Here is a 13,190-nt window from a genome sequence, read left to right as displayed (position 1 = left end):
AGTGTAAGGTGTGAAAACGAGACAATGGGGATGGAGATCATGGACAATGTAGAATAGGTCATTGTTTAAGAAGGAACTGCAGATGCTGGAAAATCGAAGGTAGACAAAAGTGCTGGAGAAACTCAGCGGGTGCAGCAGCATCTATGGAGCGAAGGAAATAGGTATCGTTTCGGGCCGAAACCCTTCTTCAGACTGATGCAGGGTGGGGGGCGGGGAGAAAGGAAGAGGAGCCCGAGGGCTGAGGGAGAGCTGAGAAGGGGAGGAGACAACAAGGGCTACCGGAAATTGGAGATCAATGTTTATGCCGCTAGGGTGCAAACTGCCCAAGCGGAATATGAGGTGCTGTTCCTCCAATTTCCGGTGGTGTTCACTCTGGCCATGGAGGAGGCCCAGGTTTCCTCCCACACTCCAGAGACGTAGGGGTGGGGGGGGTAGGTTAATTGGCTTTGGTAAAATTGTAAATTTTGTGTGTAGGATAGTGCTAGTGCTGACGGGTGATCACTGGTCGGCGCGCACTCGATGGGCCGAAGGACCAGTTTCCATGCTGTATCTCTAAAGTCTAAAGAAAAACCTCTACAGATACCAAGTTTTAATGTACCTAACATCTTCTCACTCACTATTTTTTGAAGCACTTTCTTCCCTGGTTAAGATAGATACAGATTTAGCTCCTTAAGACTGTCCATGTGTTCAAGTTCCCATTTCATCCTAAATTGGTATTTTGAGCAATCCTACAATAAGATACTGTCCAATTCTCCTTTACTCAGGAATAGCTTCTCCCCCTGTTATCAGGCTTCTGAATGGTCCTTCCATAAGTTAGGGTACTGTCCGATTCACCTCTACCCCATTGTAGACATTGGACTTTGTCTGTGGAACTGGTGCGCTACAATGCTGAGAACTATATTCTGCACTCGGTATCTTCCCCTTTGCTCTACCTATTGTATTGAGTTTGATTTGAGTGCATTTACATTTAGTATTATCTGATCGGACAGCATGCAAAACAAAGCTTTGTTCCTTTACTCAGGAATAGCTTCTCCCCCTGTTATCAGGCTTCTGAATGGTCCTTCCATAAGTTAGGGTACTGTCCGATTCACCTCTACCCCATTGTAGACATTGGACTTTGTCTGTGGAACTGGTGCGCTACAATGCTGAGAACTATATTCTACACTCTGTAACTTCCCCTTTGCTCTACCTATTGTATTGAGTTTGATTTGAGTGCATTTACATTTAGTATTATCTGATCAGACAGCATGCAAAACAAAGCTTTCCACTGTATCTCGATACACGTGACAATATAATAAACCTAAACTTTTCACTGTTTTAGTCTATTAAATACTTTTTAATTCCCATTTATGCTGACAACTAATCTTTTCGTATGCAATCTCATTGCCTGTCTTGCATAGTTGTTAGAGATATAGTGTGTAAACAGGCCCTTCGGCCCACTGAGTCCGCACCAACCATCGATCACTCATACACTAGTTCCATGTTACCCCAATTTCACATCCAACACACTAGGGACAATTTACAGAAGACTTACAAACCCGCATGTCTTTGGGACATGGCAGGAAACCGGAGCGCAACGCGGTCACAGGGAGAACGTAAACTCCATGCAGACAGCACCCGTAGTTAGGATGGAATCCAAGTGCGTGGCACTGTGTGGCAGCAACAGTAGAGATGCTGCCTTATGCCAGAGAGCATTGTTCACTGGCAATATTTTCCGTTTCTATACTTTCAAAGAACTAATCAGACCTAGAGAGAACAGAGTGTAGAAACAAAATAACTGCAGGTGCGGGTTTATACCAAAGATAGTACAAAGTGCTGGAGTAGCTCAGAGGGTCAGGCAGCATCTCTGGAGAAAAAGGATTGACGACGTTTTGGGTCAGGACCCTTAAGACTTCAGACTTTTTCAAAAGGGGTCCCGATGTGAAAAATCTCCTATCCATGCTGGCTGACCTGCTGAGGTACTCCAGTACTTTGTGTCTATCTCGAGAAAACAGAGCGAAGGCAAAGCCAGGATTTTAATTAGACGCCAAAAACAAAATCAAAGGTTTATTTTATTTGAATAGAATGAAAAACTCCTACAGCAATGTGATACACTTGTTATCAATGTTAACTGGAACTGCAGATACTGGTTTACACCGCAGCTAGACACAAGATGCTGGAGTAACTCGGCCGCTCAGGCAGCATCTCTGGAGAAACGGAACAGGTGATGTTTCGGGTCGAGACCCTTCTTCAGTCTTCAGGCAATGTTCAGTTTAACAAATTTTACTGATTTTCTGCAACAATATTGACCGCTGTTCTTCACTGACCAGATTCTCAGCTATGGAATGGAGGAAGTGCTTTTCATTGGCCTTGTTCAGTAGCCCGCTAGTGGAGGTATTGGCCGACATCAGAGTCTCGTACTGTGAAAGCAGCTCCAGAGATACGTAGTACAGGGAATCAGAGGTCCCAGGGGGCATCATGACCATTATGTGAATGACGTGACAAAAAAGCTGCATGATTACAAAGAGAACCTCCTGGTTTGCGTCCAGGTTCTGAGCTCCCAGTCCTTTGAGCTTGCACTTCACGGACTCCAAGATGTCCGACATGCTGCTGGCACACTGCCTTGCCACGTGCGTCCACCCCGCGGGCGGCAGCCAGTCGGAACAGCCGTGGCTGCAGATGAGCTGGAAGGCTCGGAGAAGAAGCTGAGAGAACTGCAGGTGATGTGCAAAGGGCTGCAGGTTGAGAAGCGGCAGGTAGTGGACGTATTCCAGGGTAAACGGCACGTGAAGCAACTCCCGCTGGAGGAGGCTCCTCACAATGTGGTTGAGGCGCTTCCACTCGCTGGAACTGCACCAAGGCAGGAGCTGAATCAGTGCGACCAGAAAGCCCTTGCTGAACATGTTGACCTCCTCCACGTTCTTGGAGTCTATTATTAGATGGGAGAGCATCTGGTCCATCATGTGTGTAGAAGCACTGCAGCACTCCATCCAGGCCAGCAGCCCCGTGCCTGGACCATACTGTGGAAGGTTCAGTGGTGACCAGCCATCATCCGAGAGGTCGCACACCTCAAACAGTGTGGCAGGCACCTCGAACTTAAAATGTCCGCCAAAGATGCTCTTCAAGCAAATGCGTACAGTCCAGTCCAACTGTTCGGCTTTCCTGTACAGCCAATGTACAGAGGTTGACCATGTCTCTGGGTTTACGGAAATGATCTGTTCGACAGCATCGCAGACCATTTCCAACGTCTGCGTGAGGAGAGTCTTCGTTTCTATGGAAACGCGAGTAGACATATCGGCACTGTCCTCCTCCCAGCACAAGATGCATCTGTCCAGGAGCTGAGAGAGAGCAAAGACGAGAGGAAATGGGCAACAGGCCAGGAGCCAGTGCTCCTTGGTCCCATCATCAGTCACGGGCATTTTTAGAGCCCTGTTGAGAACCTTGAGGGGAAACACGATATTAGAGTCACCTCCGGTCAGGTAAGGAAGAACAAATATCTTTACGACCTGGGCGGGCTGGAGAAGTGGGCGTGGAAGTTCTGGATCGATCATCTCTCCTGGTTCCATCAGAGATGTCAGGAACTCGAGGAACTGATTCTCCGCCTTGGCGGTGGCAAGGCTGTCGACGGTGGTTTCCAAGAGACACATGGCCAAGATGTTTATCCCTTCCGAGGACCGGTCGTCCTCATGAGACAGCGCTGGTAGATTCTTCAGGATCTGGCTAAATAGCCGATGAGCTCCCAGATTCACAGCAGCCAAGCGGCACATCTTCTGCAGGGTGGTCTCGGGATTGAGAAAAGCAACCCTTAAGACGGCAGTGACTGCCTTATCAATACTATTTACAGTCTCACTCTGGGTAATACAATTGAAGACCATGTTCACCTCTTCTTCGAACCACTCCTTCATAGGCCCTCCATCTCGGCAGAGTCCTTGGCCTCCGTAGGCATGCAGCACCCCCAAAAGAGCTTTGTTTTTGTCCAAGAGGGGGAGAGCAGACAGACAATCCAAAACCACATTCTTGAATCGTTTGACCTCCGACTGGGCAGTGGCAGTGCAGGATGACCTGTCTTTAAGTATACCAGCTAACTTCAAAACTACATCAGTGCTCCGAAAAACCTCTCCGTTTCTCTCCAGGCAATTAAGCCACCCACCCTCGGCAAAAGCCCAACCGGGAGTTGACGCAAATATTTCACACACTTCCGCATGCCTTTCCATTCTATTGTTAATTATGGCAAAAGCCACAGACATCTTCACTTTATCAACAGTAGCAGCATCATCCAACGATACGTAGGAGTCACACTTCCGCACAAAGGAGCATGAACTCAGTATGAAATCAGACAGAATTTCCTTTGTATTTTGAGGTATCATGTCGCCATTTTGAATTAATGGACTGACTTGATTTAGGCATTTCAAACTTTCCACCATTCTATACAGAGCAAGGCTTCTCCTCTCAATGTTGGTGTCTTTCTTCGATTCAGTCTGAATTTCAGGTGCCCATGACCGGAAGATTTCTGCAAGTAATTCAATCCCTGGAGCTAATTCACCCTGTGGCAATTGGAAAGCGGACTTTTGGTAGGGGGCTCTCAGCTCCCTCTCTGCGTTCTTTACAATCCGTACAAAGTTCTCTGCAACTGGAAGTGTTTGGGCTTTAGGATTACCTAATACAATCAGTTCAGACAGTTTCTGCAAATATACCTCAGCAGAATGCTCAATGGCACCGTCAGAAAGGAGTGACTTGCGTAAGGTATCCGTCAACTTTGTTATAGCAGAGCATTTATAATCATAAGGTGTGACACGAGCTTTCATTTTTCTAAGTCCATGGAGAAATAGGCAAGGAATGGACAGGTTACTTGAAGATCCAGGGGAGCTAATGGAAGGGAACAAAGACACATCGGGATCTAGTCTGATTCTTTTGGACGAATGGCAGAATACATCGGACGCACGTGCGAGGTATTTTTTAACCTCGTCGCCAAATGTTCTAACAATTTCATCCCTCGGCCCTTCGTACAGCTTTAGTGCTTCCCACCACACGTCGAGAAAGGTGGCCACATCTTCATCAGTAGTCCCATCAAGGACATGGTCCACAAAACGGGTCACCTCCAGGTGGCACGTGCCTGCTGGCAACGCAGAGAGCAATTCCACAAAGACTTCGGAAGCCCCCAAGGACTTTACCAGCTCAAATAAGACGGTGTGATTTATGTCTGGAATCATGCTTTCTGCTGGAAAGAAGAGGTCTTCCTTCCATCTCCGGTCACTCTCAGTATGTGAATCCACCTTCTCCTTCACATTAGGTTCATTTGAGGTGGGGTTTAGCAGCTTTGCCCACACATATGCAAGCACTTTCTTCTGCCACAACCTAGTTTCTCCAGGACCCTGCACCACACCAGCCTCACCGGCACAGATCTCACGCACAGCATTAACTATCGGCTTTCCCAGAGTTGCCCAGTCAGATTTCTTTATTTCCAAAAGCTTTGCTGGTTCACTTCTCTTCTGAGCCAAGAGAAAGCCACCATGGAGGACAGCCATCTTCTCACAACAAACCCAGGATCCTAAAACAACAGAAAATGCAATAACTCCAATGCTCATTACTGTGCCAAGTAAATTAAGAGACCTGCATTTAACTCTCCCATTTAGAGAAATAAAAGCATCCCAACGTGGCTCATCAAAATATGACATTAAGTTTCATAAATTTCCTGATTTTTTTGGGTGAAGATCTATACGTTACATTCGAGTTTAGAAGGGTGAGAGGGGACCCCATTGAAATTTACCAAATAATGAAAGGCCTGGAGTGGATGTGGAGAGGATGTTCCCATTAGTGGGAGAGTCTTGGACCATAGGCCATAGCCTCAGAATAAAAGGACCCACCTTTAGAAATGAGATGAGGAGGAATTTCTTTAGTCAGAGGGTGGAATTCATTGCCACAGACAGCTGTGGAAGCCGTCAATGGATATTTTTAAGGTGAGAATTGATGGATTCTTGATTTCTAAGGGTGTCAGGGGTTATGGTGGCGGCGCGACTCGTTGCAGCGGCTCCTACAGCCTGTCTGTCTTTTTTTATTTTTTGTCTAGTTAAATGTAGTGTTTGGTGTTTTTTAAATACTGGTTTTTAAATGTATATATGTGGGGGGCGGGGGGGGGGAGGGGGAAACCGTTTAAAATCTCTTCCCTGTCCGGGAGACCCGACCTTTTCCCTGTCGGGTCTCCGTTGTCGTTGGGGCCTAGCACCGTGGAGCGGCCTCCAACCTGAACGACCCGGGGGCTCGGGAGACTGCGCTGCGGACTACTCACCATCGTGGGGCTGGCCGGCCTCGGAACGTGGGGAGCGGTGGTGACTCGCTGCTGCGACTCGACTCCTGGGGCTCGGAGGCTCCAGCAACGCAGCCGCAGGTCCGGTGGACTGGGACATCGGGAGCTCGCGGGTCCGGGGGGAGAGAGAGGCCGCTTCCCGGAGCTCCCGCAACGCGACTTCTCCAGCCCGTGTCGCGGGGTTTGGAACGACCCGGAGCGGGGAAGTACATCACCCGGCACGGCTTCATGGCCGTGGGACATTACAGCGCCCGCCGGGGGCTCCAACTTCGAGACTTCTAGACCGGGAGCGGGGCCGTAAATCGCCCGGCACGGCCTAAAATGGCCGTGGGACTTATCATCGCCCGCCTGGGGCTTGGACATCGGGAGAGACATGGAGAGCAGGGGAGAGAAAATACTTTTGCCTTCCATCACAGTGGGTCCACTGTGATGGATGTTTGTGTGAACTTAATTGTGTGTATGTCTGTAGGACATTGTTTTTGTTTGTATGGCTGTGGAAACAAAATTTCGTTTGAGTCTCACTGGGGCTCAAATGACAAATAAATTTGTATTGTATGGGGCGAAGGCAGGAGAATGGGTTGAGAGGGAAAGATAGATCAGCCATGATTGAATGGCGGAGTAAACTAGATGGGCCTAATTCTGCTCCTAGAACTAATGAACTTATTAGAGTGGGCTTTATTTGACAAAAATGAACCATTATTCCTAAGAGAAGAAACGTCAACTAAAATAGCATAATATTTAATTAACATTTTGATGCATCATATCTATTCTTTATTATTTGCATGAAGATTATATTTTCAAACCATTAGAGTAGTTTTTATGTACCAATTGGTTCCTCATTCAATTCTTTACATCCTTCTCTGAACTTGCTTTCCTGTTTATCTTAGTTATCATCCACAAATTTGATTGCAATACCTTCAGTCCCTTTATCTGAGAAGTAATTAATATGGATGGTAAATAACTGAGAACTCAACATTGGTTAAAAGTTGGTTTAACCCCACTTTGTCTTTTGCTGCACAACTTAACTTTACAAAGTTAGCAGTGCCAGCACAGTGGCGCAGCGGTAGAATTGCTGCCTTACAGCATCAGAGACCCAGGTTCGATCCTGACCTCGGATGCTGTCTGTACAGTTTGCACGTTCTCCCTGTGACCACGTTCTCCATTTTCCTCACACATTCCATGGACGTGCAGGTTTGTAGATTAATCGGCTTCTGTAAATTGTCCCTAGTGTGTAGGATAGAATTAGTGTACAGGTGTTCGCTGGACAGTGTGGATTCAGTAGGCCAAAGGTCATAATTTCGTCGCTGTTTCTCTAAACTAAATTTACAATCACTCAAATCCTATCACTACCCTTTTCCACCATTAGTAAACAGGCCCATTCATCACTCTTGGTATTCAACGCTCCCGGGTACTGATTCCAGCTGTCAGTGTGGAGTTTAGCATTCAGCAAACTTGTTGTTTTCAGCAGTATGATTTAGAGGTACGAATGCAACAACACACACGACCAGCAATCACCTCCTATCTATCATTTTGGTAACTGCAGGAAGGCGAGAAGGATAGCAGGATGTTAATTTAGTTCAGTCTAGTTAGTTTAGTTTAGTTTATTATCACGTGTACAGAGGTACAGTGAAAAGCTTTTATTATAGCATGCTATCCAGTCAGTGGACAGACCATGCATGCTTATAATCAAGCTATCCACAGATAGGTACAGGATAAAGGGAATAGCGTTCAGTGCAAGATAAAGTCTAGTAAAGTCCAATTAGGTTAGAGATGCGGCATGGAAACAGGCCTTTCGGCCCACCAAGTCCGTACCGACCAGCGACCTCATACACTAGCACTATCCTACACACTAGAGACAATTTACACATTACAGAAGCTTATTAACCTACAAACCTGTACGTCTTTGGAGTGTGGGAGGCAACTGGAGCTTCCCGGAGAAAACCCACGCGGTCACAGGGAGAACATACAAGCTCCGTACAGACACCTTCGATAGTCAGGATGGAACCCGGGGCTCTGGCACTATAAGGCAGCAACTCTACCGTATGTGTTGCCCTGATTAAAGATAGTCCGAAGGTCCCCTATGAGGTAGGTCAGGACTGGTCACTAGTTGGTGATAGGGTGGTTCAGTTGCCTGAAAACAGCTGGGAAGAAACTGCGCCAGCAAGTAGGGAGTGAATGCAAAATGAAAATTATTCTTTGAAGTGGGAAGGACTAAATTAAAACGACAAAGCAAAAAAGGGCACAATGTTAAATATATTTTACATTTGAAATGGATTATTTTCAACCAAACATAGTTTTTTAAAATAGGAGCCAAAATCAGACGCTCCCAACAAATACCTCCTACAACCCAGTAGTATGAATATTGATTTCTCTTACTTCGTAACCCTTGCTTTCCCTCTCTCTCCGTCCCTCCCCCACCTAGTTCTCCGACTAGTTTCAGTCCTCCTGATTAATTTTACTGATCGAATGCCTCGTTGTCACCTTCCCCTCAGCCAACTATGAACCATTCTACATTTCCTTGATCATTGTTCGCTTTGATCTGTCCTTTTCACACCTTACATTCTCTTTGTACCCTTTCATATCTTTACTATCCCTCTCCCCTGACTCTCAGTCTTAAGAAGGGTCTCAACCTAAAACGTGACCTATCCATATTCTCCAAAGATGTTTCCTGCCCTACTGAGTTACTCCAGCATTTTGTGGGCGGCACGACTTTCGTCAGCAGCGGCCTCTGCAGTCCGTCTGCGTTTTTATTATTTTATGTCTATGTTTTTATGTAGTTATTGTTATTTTTTGTTGGGGTATGTGTGTGGGGGGGTTGGGGTGGTGTGGGGGGGAGGGGGTAACTTTTAAATCTCTCCCTGCACGGGAGACCCGACCTTTTCTTTGTCGGGTCTCCGTTGTCGTTGGGGCTGCAACGAGGAGCGGCCTCCAACAGGAAGACCGGGGGCTGTGGTGCTGACTACTCACCTCACCATCGCAGAGCTGGCCGAGTCCAGAGCGGGTGGAGCTGTGGTGGACGCTGCTGCGGCCCGACCTCCGGAGATTCGGTGGCTGCAACTGCGGGTTTGGCGGGCGGCACCGGGAGCCCGCGGGTCCCTGGAGGGAGACCGCTTTTCGGGGCTTCCGCAACGGCGACTTCTCCCGCCCGAGTTGCGGGGTTGAAGAGCTCCTGGAGCGGGGCCTTACAGCACCGCCCCGCGCGGCTTGGAATGGCCGCGGGACTGCGAGCGCACGCCGGGGGCTCTAACACCAAGACCCGGTGTGCGACCTTGCATTACCCAGCGTGGCTTTAATGGCCGCGGGACAATCGCCATCGCCCGCCGGGGGCTTTGACTTTGACTTTGACTCTGACATCGGGGGGGGAGAGTGCAGTGGAGAGATAAGTTTTTTTGGCCTTCCATCACAGCAATGTGATGGATGTTTATGTAAATTATGTTGTGTCTTGGGTCTATTTGTTTGTAATGTATGGCTGCAGAAACGGCATTTCGTTTGGACCTCAAGGGGTCCAAATGACAATAAATTGAATTGTATTGTATTGTATTGTTGTATTGTATTGTGTCTTCTACAATGCACTACAGGTCCACCACTGATATTCTGACATCCAGAGCCTTGCTGGATTATCTGCTTTGCCCGACTGACAGTGGTCACGGGCTTGAGGGAGCCGAGATACTGGCCCGCAAAGTTGGCCTCGGAAGTCGGCTATGGGAACGGATCTGCCAGCTCTGGCCGGGCTGGAGATCCAGAGATACAAATTCGACCAGCTGATTGGCGTGGAAGTCCCTGTGAGGTTGAGATTGGCTGTCTTACCCTGCCTAGCCAACATATTTTCAGGGGGACATCCAGGGAGTGATTTTGTCTGGATTAAAGGAGTACTGGTTGCTGGAAAATCGGTGGTTTAGCTATATTAATATATTCACTAAACAGAACATTTGTTTTCTCCAACCTCCCAATAACGACAGACGTTACTTTCAGTGCTTAACCATCCCTAGGTATGCATCAGTTAAAGCTGCAGAGGAATCAATAACAAAACATGGTCCAAACGAAAACAGAAGTTAAACTCACCCCACTCCATCTTCAGAGATTATTTTATCAACACTCAACAAAAACCAATGCCTGATGGTTTGATCAGAGATGATTAGCATTGCATAATGTCCAAACCTTCAAAAAAATGGTAAAGTGTGACACAAGGATTTAAAAATTAAATAGTAAAACAAAACTTCCTCTGCTAACATTTAATTTATGATAATTGTGTCCCTTATAAAACACATCAGTATTTAAAAGGCATTTAAAACTGCCTCTAGATTTTACTGTGTGGAAACAGGCCCTTCGGCCCACCGAATCCACGCCGACCAGCGATCACCCCGTACAGCACTATCCCACACACTACGGACAATTTACAATTAATAGAAGCCAATTAACCTACAAACCTGTAAGATTTTGGTGTGTGGGAGAAAACCAGAGCACCCAGAGAAAACCCACACAATCACAGGGAGAACGTGCAAACTCCATACAGACAGCACCCATAGTCAGGTTTGAACCCGGGACTCTGGCATTGTGAGGCAGAGGTGCTGCTGCGCCACTGTACCGCCCCTCTTATTTCAATTCAAAGCTATTTCTAAAGAGAGCATTAGTATAAAGTCCAGCACCAAGATTGACCTAAAAGAGTGTGAGATATGTGGAGAGCAAAGGATTTACAGAGTTTAGCTGACAGCCATAACACGCAGAGTTGAAGAAGGCATATGGCATGCATGCATTCATAGGCCAGATCATATACAAATGGAGCATATACATGTGGCAACATTACTGAACAATGATGACACCACACTTGGAGTATTGTGTGAAGTTCTTATTGCACTATAGTTATACAGTACGGAAGCAGGCCCTTCGGCCCAACACTATCATGCCGACCAAGATGGTCCATCTACACTAGTCCCACCTGCTGACATTTGGTGTATTTCCCGTTAAACCTGTCCATGTACCAGTCCAACGGATATGAAGGGGAGGGATAGAGATAGAGGGTGGGGAGAGGGTGTTGAGAAAGAGGGTTGAGAGAGACAGAGGGATGAGAAATGGAGGCATGAGGGAGAAGGGTGAGAGAGAGAAAGTGGGATGAGAAAGAGATTAGAGGGATGAGAGAGATCAAGTGAGGGTGAGAGAGTGGAGGATGAGAGAAAGAAAGAGCATGGAAGCATGAGAGAGATGGAGGGCTGAGAGGGTGGGGAGAGGGTTGATTGATACATGAGAGATGGGGATGAGAAAGAATGAGGGACGAGATAAATTGAGGTACGAAAGAGAGAGAGGGGAGGGGCAATGAGAATGAAACGATGAGAGTGAAGAGTGGCGAGGGATGATGAAGAGGGGTATGTGAGCTGCCAGTCAACCTCACCACCACTGTAGTGGAGTGAATCTGTCCCCATTCACAACGCTGTGAGGGGGGCAGTGCCTCTCAGTCACGATTAGACACGGCCACGACCCGCCACGACTGGCCACGACCACCCAATGTCATGGCCTGGCCCCGTGAGAGGGTGAACGCCGCCGGGCCCGACCTCCTTCCCTCGCCCCATCACCCTCCCCACCTCCCTGACCCACTCTCTCTCCTCTCTCCCTCCCTCCTTCCCTCACCGGTAATGCCGCGCTCCTCCCGCCGTCAACCGGGCAACAGGCGGCCGAGCTCTGCCTCACTGCTGCCCCCACTGGCCCGGCTGATCACTGCACTGCTGCCATGGGAACAAGACCCACTACTGCCCCCCTGGCCCGGCTGATCACCGAGTCCTCCCACTCAGTCCTCCAGCGGTTAACACATAGAAAGCTGACTCGCTGCTGCCCCCCCTGGCCCGGCTGATCACCGAGTCCTCCCACTTAGTCCTCCAGCGGTCAACACCAAAGTTTATAGAGGCTCCTCTATAATCTTTGGTCAACACATAGAAAGCTGACTCGCTGCTGCCCCCCCCCTGGCCCGGCTGATCACTGCACTGCTGCCATGGGAAATCGACTCACTGCTGCCCCCCCGGCAGCGCTGATCACCGAGTCCTCCCACTGAATCCTCCAGCCATCAATGTACTGCTGCCACCGGAAAGCGACACGCTGCTGCCCCCTAGCCTGGCTGAGTACTCAGTCCTCCTGCAATCAATATACTGCTGGCATTTCAAGGTGTCTCAGGACTATACATCTGGTTTGGTCAGGCAGCATCTCTGGAGGACATGGATAGGGGATCTTATAGAAACTTACAAAATTCTTAAGGGGTTGGACAGGCTAGATGCAGGAAGATTGCTCCCGATGTTGGGGAAGTCCAGGACAAGGGGTCACAGCTTAAGGATAAGGGGGAAATCCTTTAAAACCGAGATGAGAAGAACTTTTTTCACACAGAGAGTGGTGAATCTCTGGAACTCCCTGCCACAGAGGGTAGTCGAGGCCAGTTCACTGGCTATATTTAAGAGGGAGTTAGATGTGGCCCTTGTGGCTAAGGGGATCAGAGGGTATGGAGAGAAGGCAGGTACGGGATACTGAGTTGGATGATCAGCCATGATCATATCGAATGGCGGTGCAGGCTCGAAGGGCCGAATGGCCTACTCCTGCACCTAATTTCTATGTTTCTATGTTTCTATGATAGGTGACGCTTTGGGTTTCAACCCTTCTTCAATCCCCGAGCCTAGGAGTCATATTTTACGTTTCTCAACTCTTTACATACTTGTATTTCCTATTTATGTCTGGTCTTTGTCCACCCATCTGCCTATAGAAACGCCCCTCACCTCTATCCACCTATCACTTACCAGGCTATGTCCTGCCCCCATCCCTCTTCTAACTTTCTCCCATCACCTACACTCGGCGCCCGACCCAAAACATCACCTATCCATGGACTCCAGAAATGCTGCCTGACCAACTCAGTTACTCCAGCATCTTTGTCTGT

The 13,190-nt window shown here is 48.1% G+C and overlaps 1 protein-coding gene across 1 annotated transcript; it reads right to left on the bottom strand.

Moving 5' to 3' along the window:
- Positions 1-2,031: 2,031 nt before the first annotated feature.
- Positions 2,032-12,140, bottom strand: gemin4 (gem nuclear organelle associated protein 4). Its single transcript, XM_033045620.1, has 3 exons — positions 11,906-12,140; positions 10,346-10,441; positions 2,032-5,527 (listed from the first exon to the last, which is right to left on the bottom strand). Exons 2-3 carry the CDS (start codon positions 10,353-10,355, stop codon positions 2,253-2,255), a joined length of 3,285 nt encoding a protein of 1,094 aa, XP_032901511.1. The 5' UTR covers positions 10,356-10,441; positions 11,906-12,140; the 3' UTR covers positions 2,032-2,252.
- Positions 12,141-13,190: the final 1,050 nt, after the last annotated feature.

Source organism: Amblyraja radiata, chromosome 28, assembly GCF_010909765.2.
Source record: "Amblyraja radiata isolate CabotCenter1 chromosome 28, sAmbRad1.1.pri, whole genome shotgun sequence".
Lineage (NCBI taxonomy): Eukaryota > Metazoa > Chordata > Chondrichthyes > Rajiformes > Rajidae > Amblyraja > Amblyraja radiata.
Note: the sequence above shows the minus strand (reverse complement) of the source record. Positions and strands in the feature narration are given on the sequence as shown.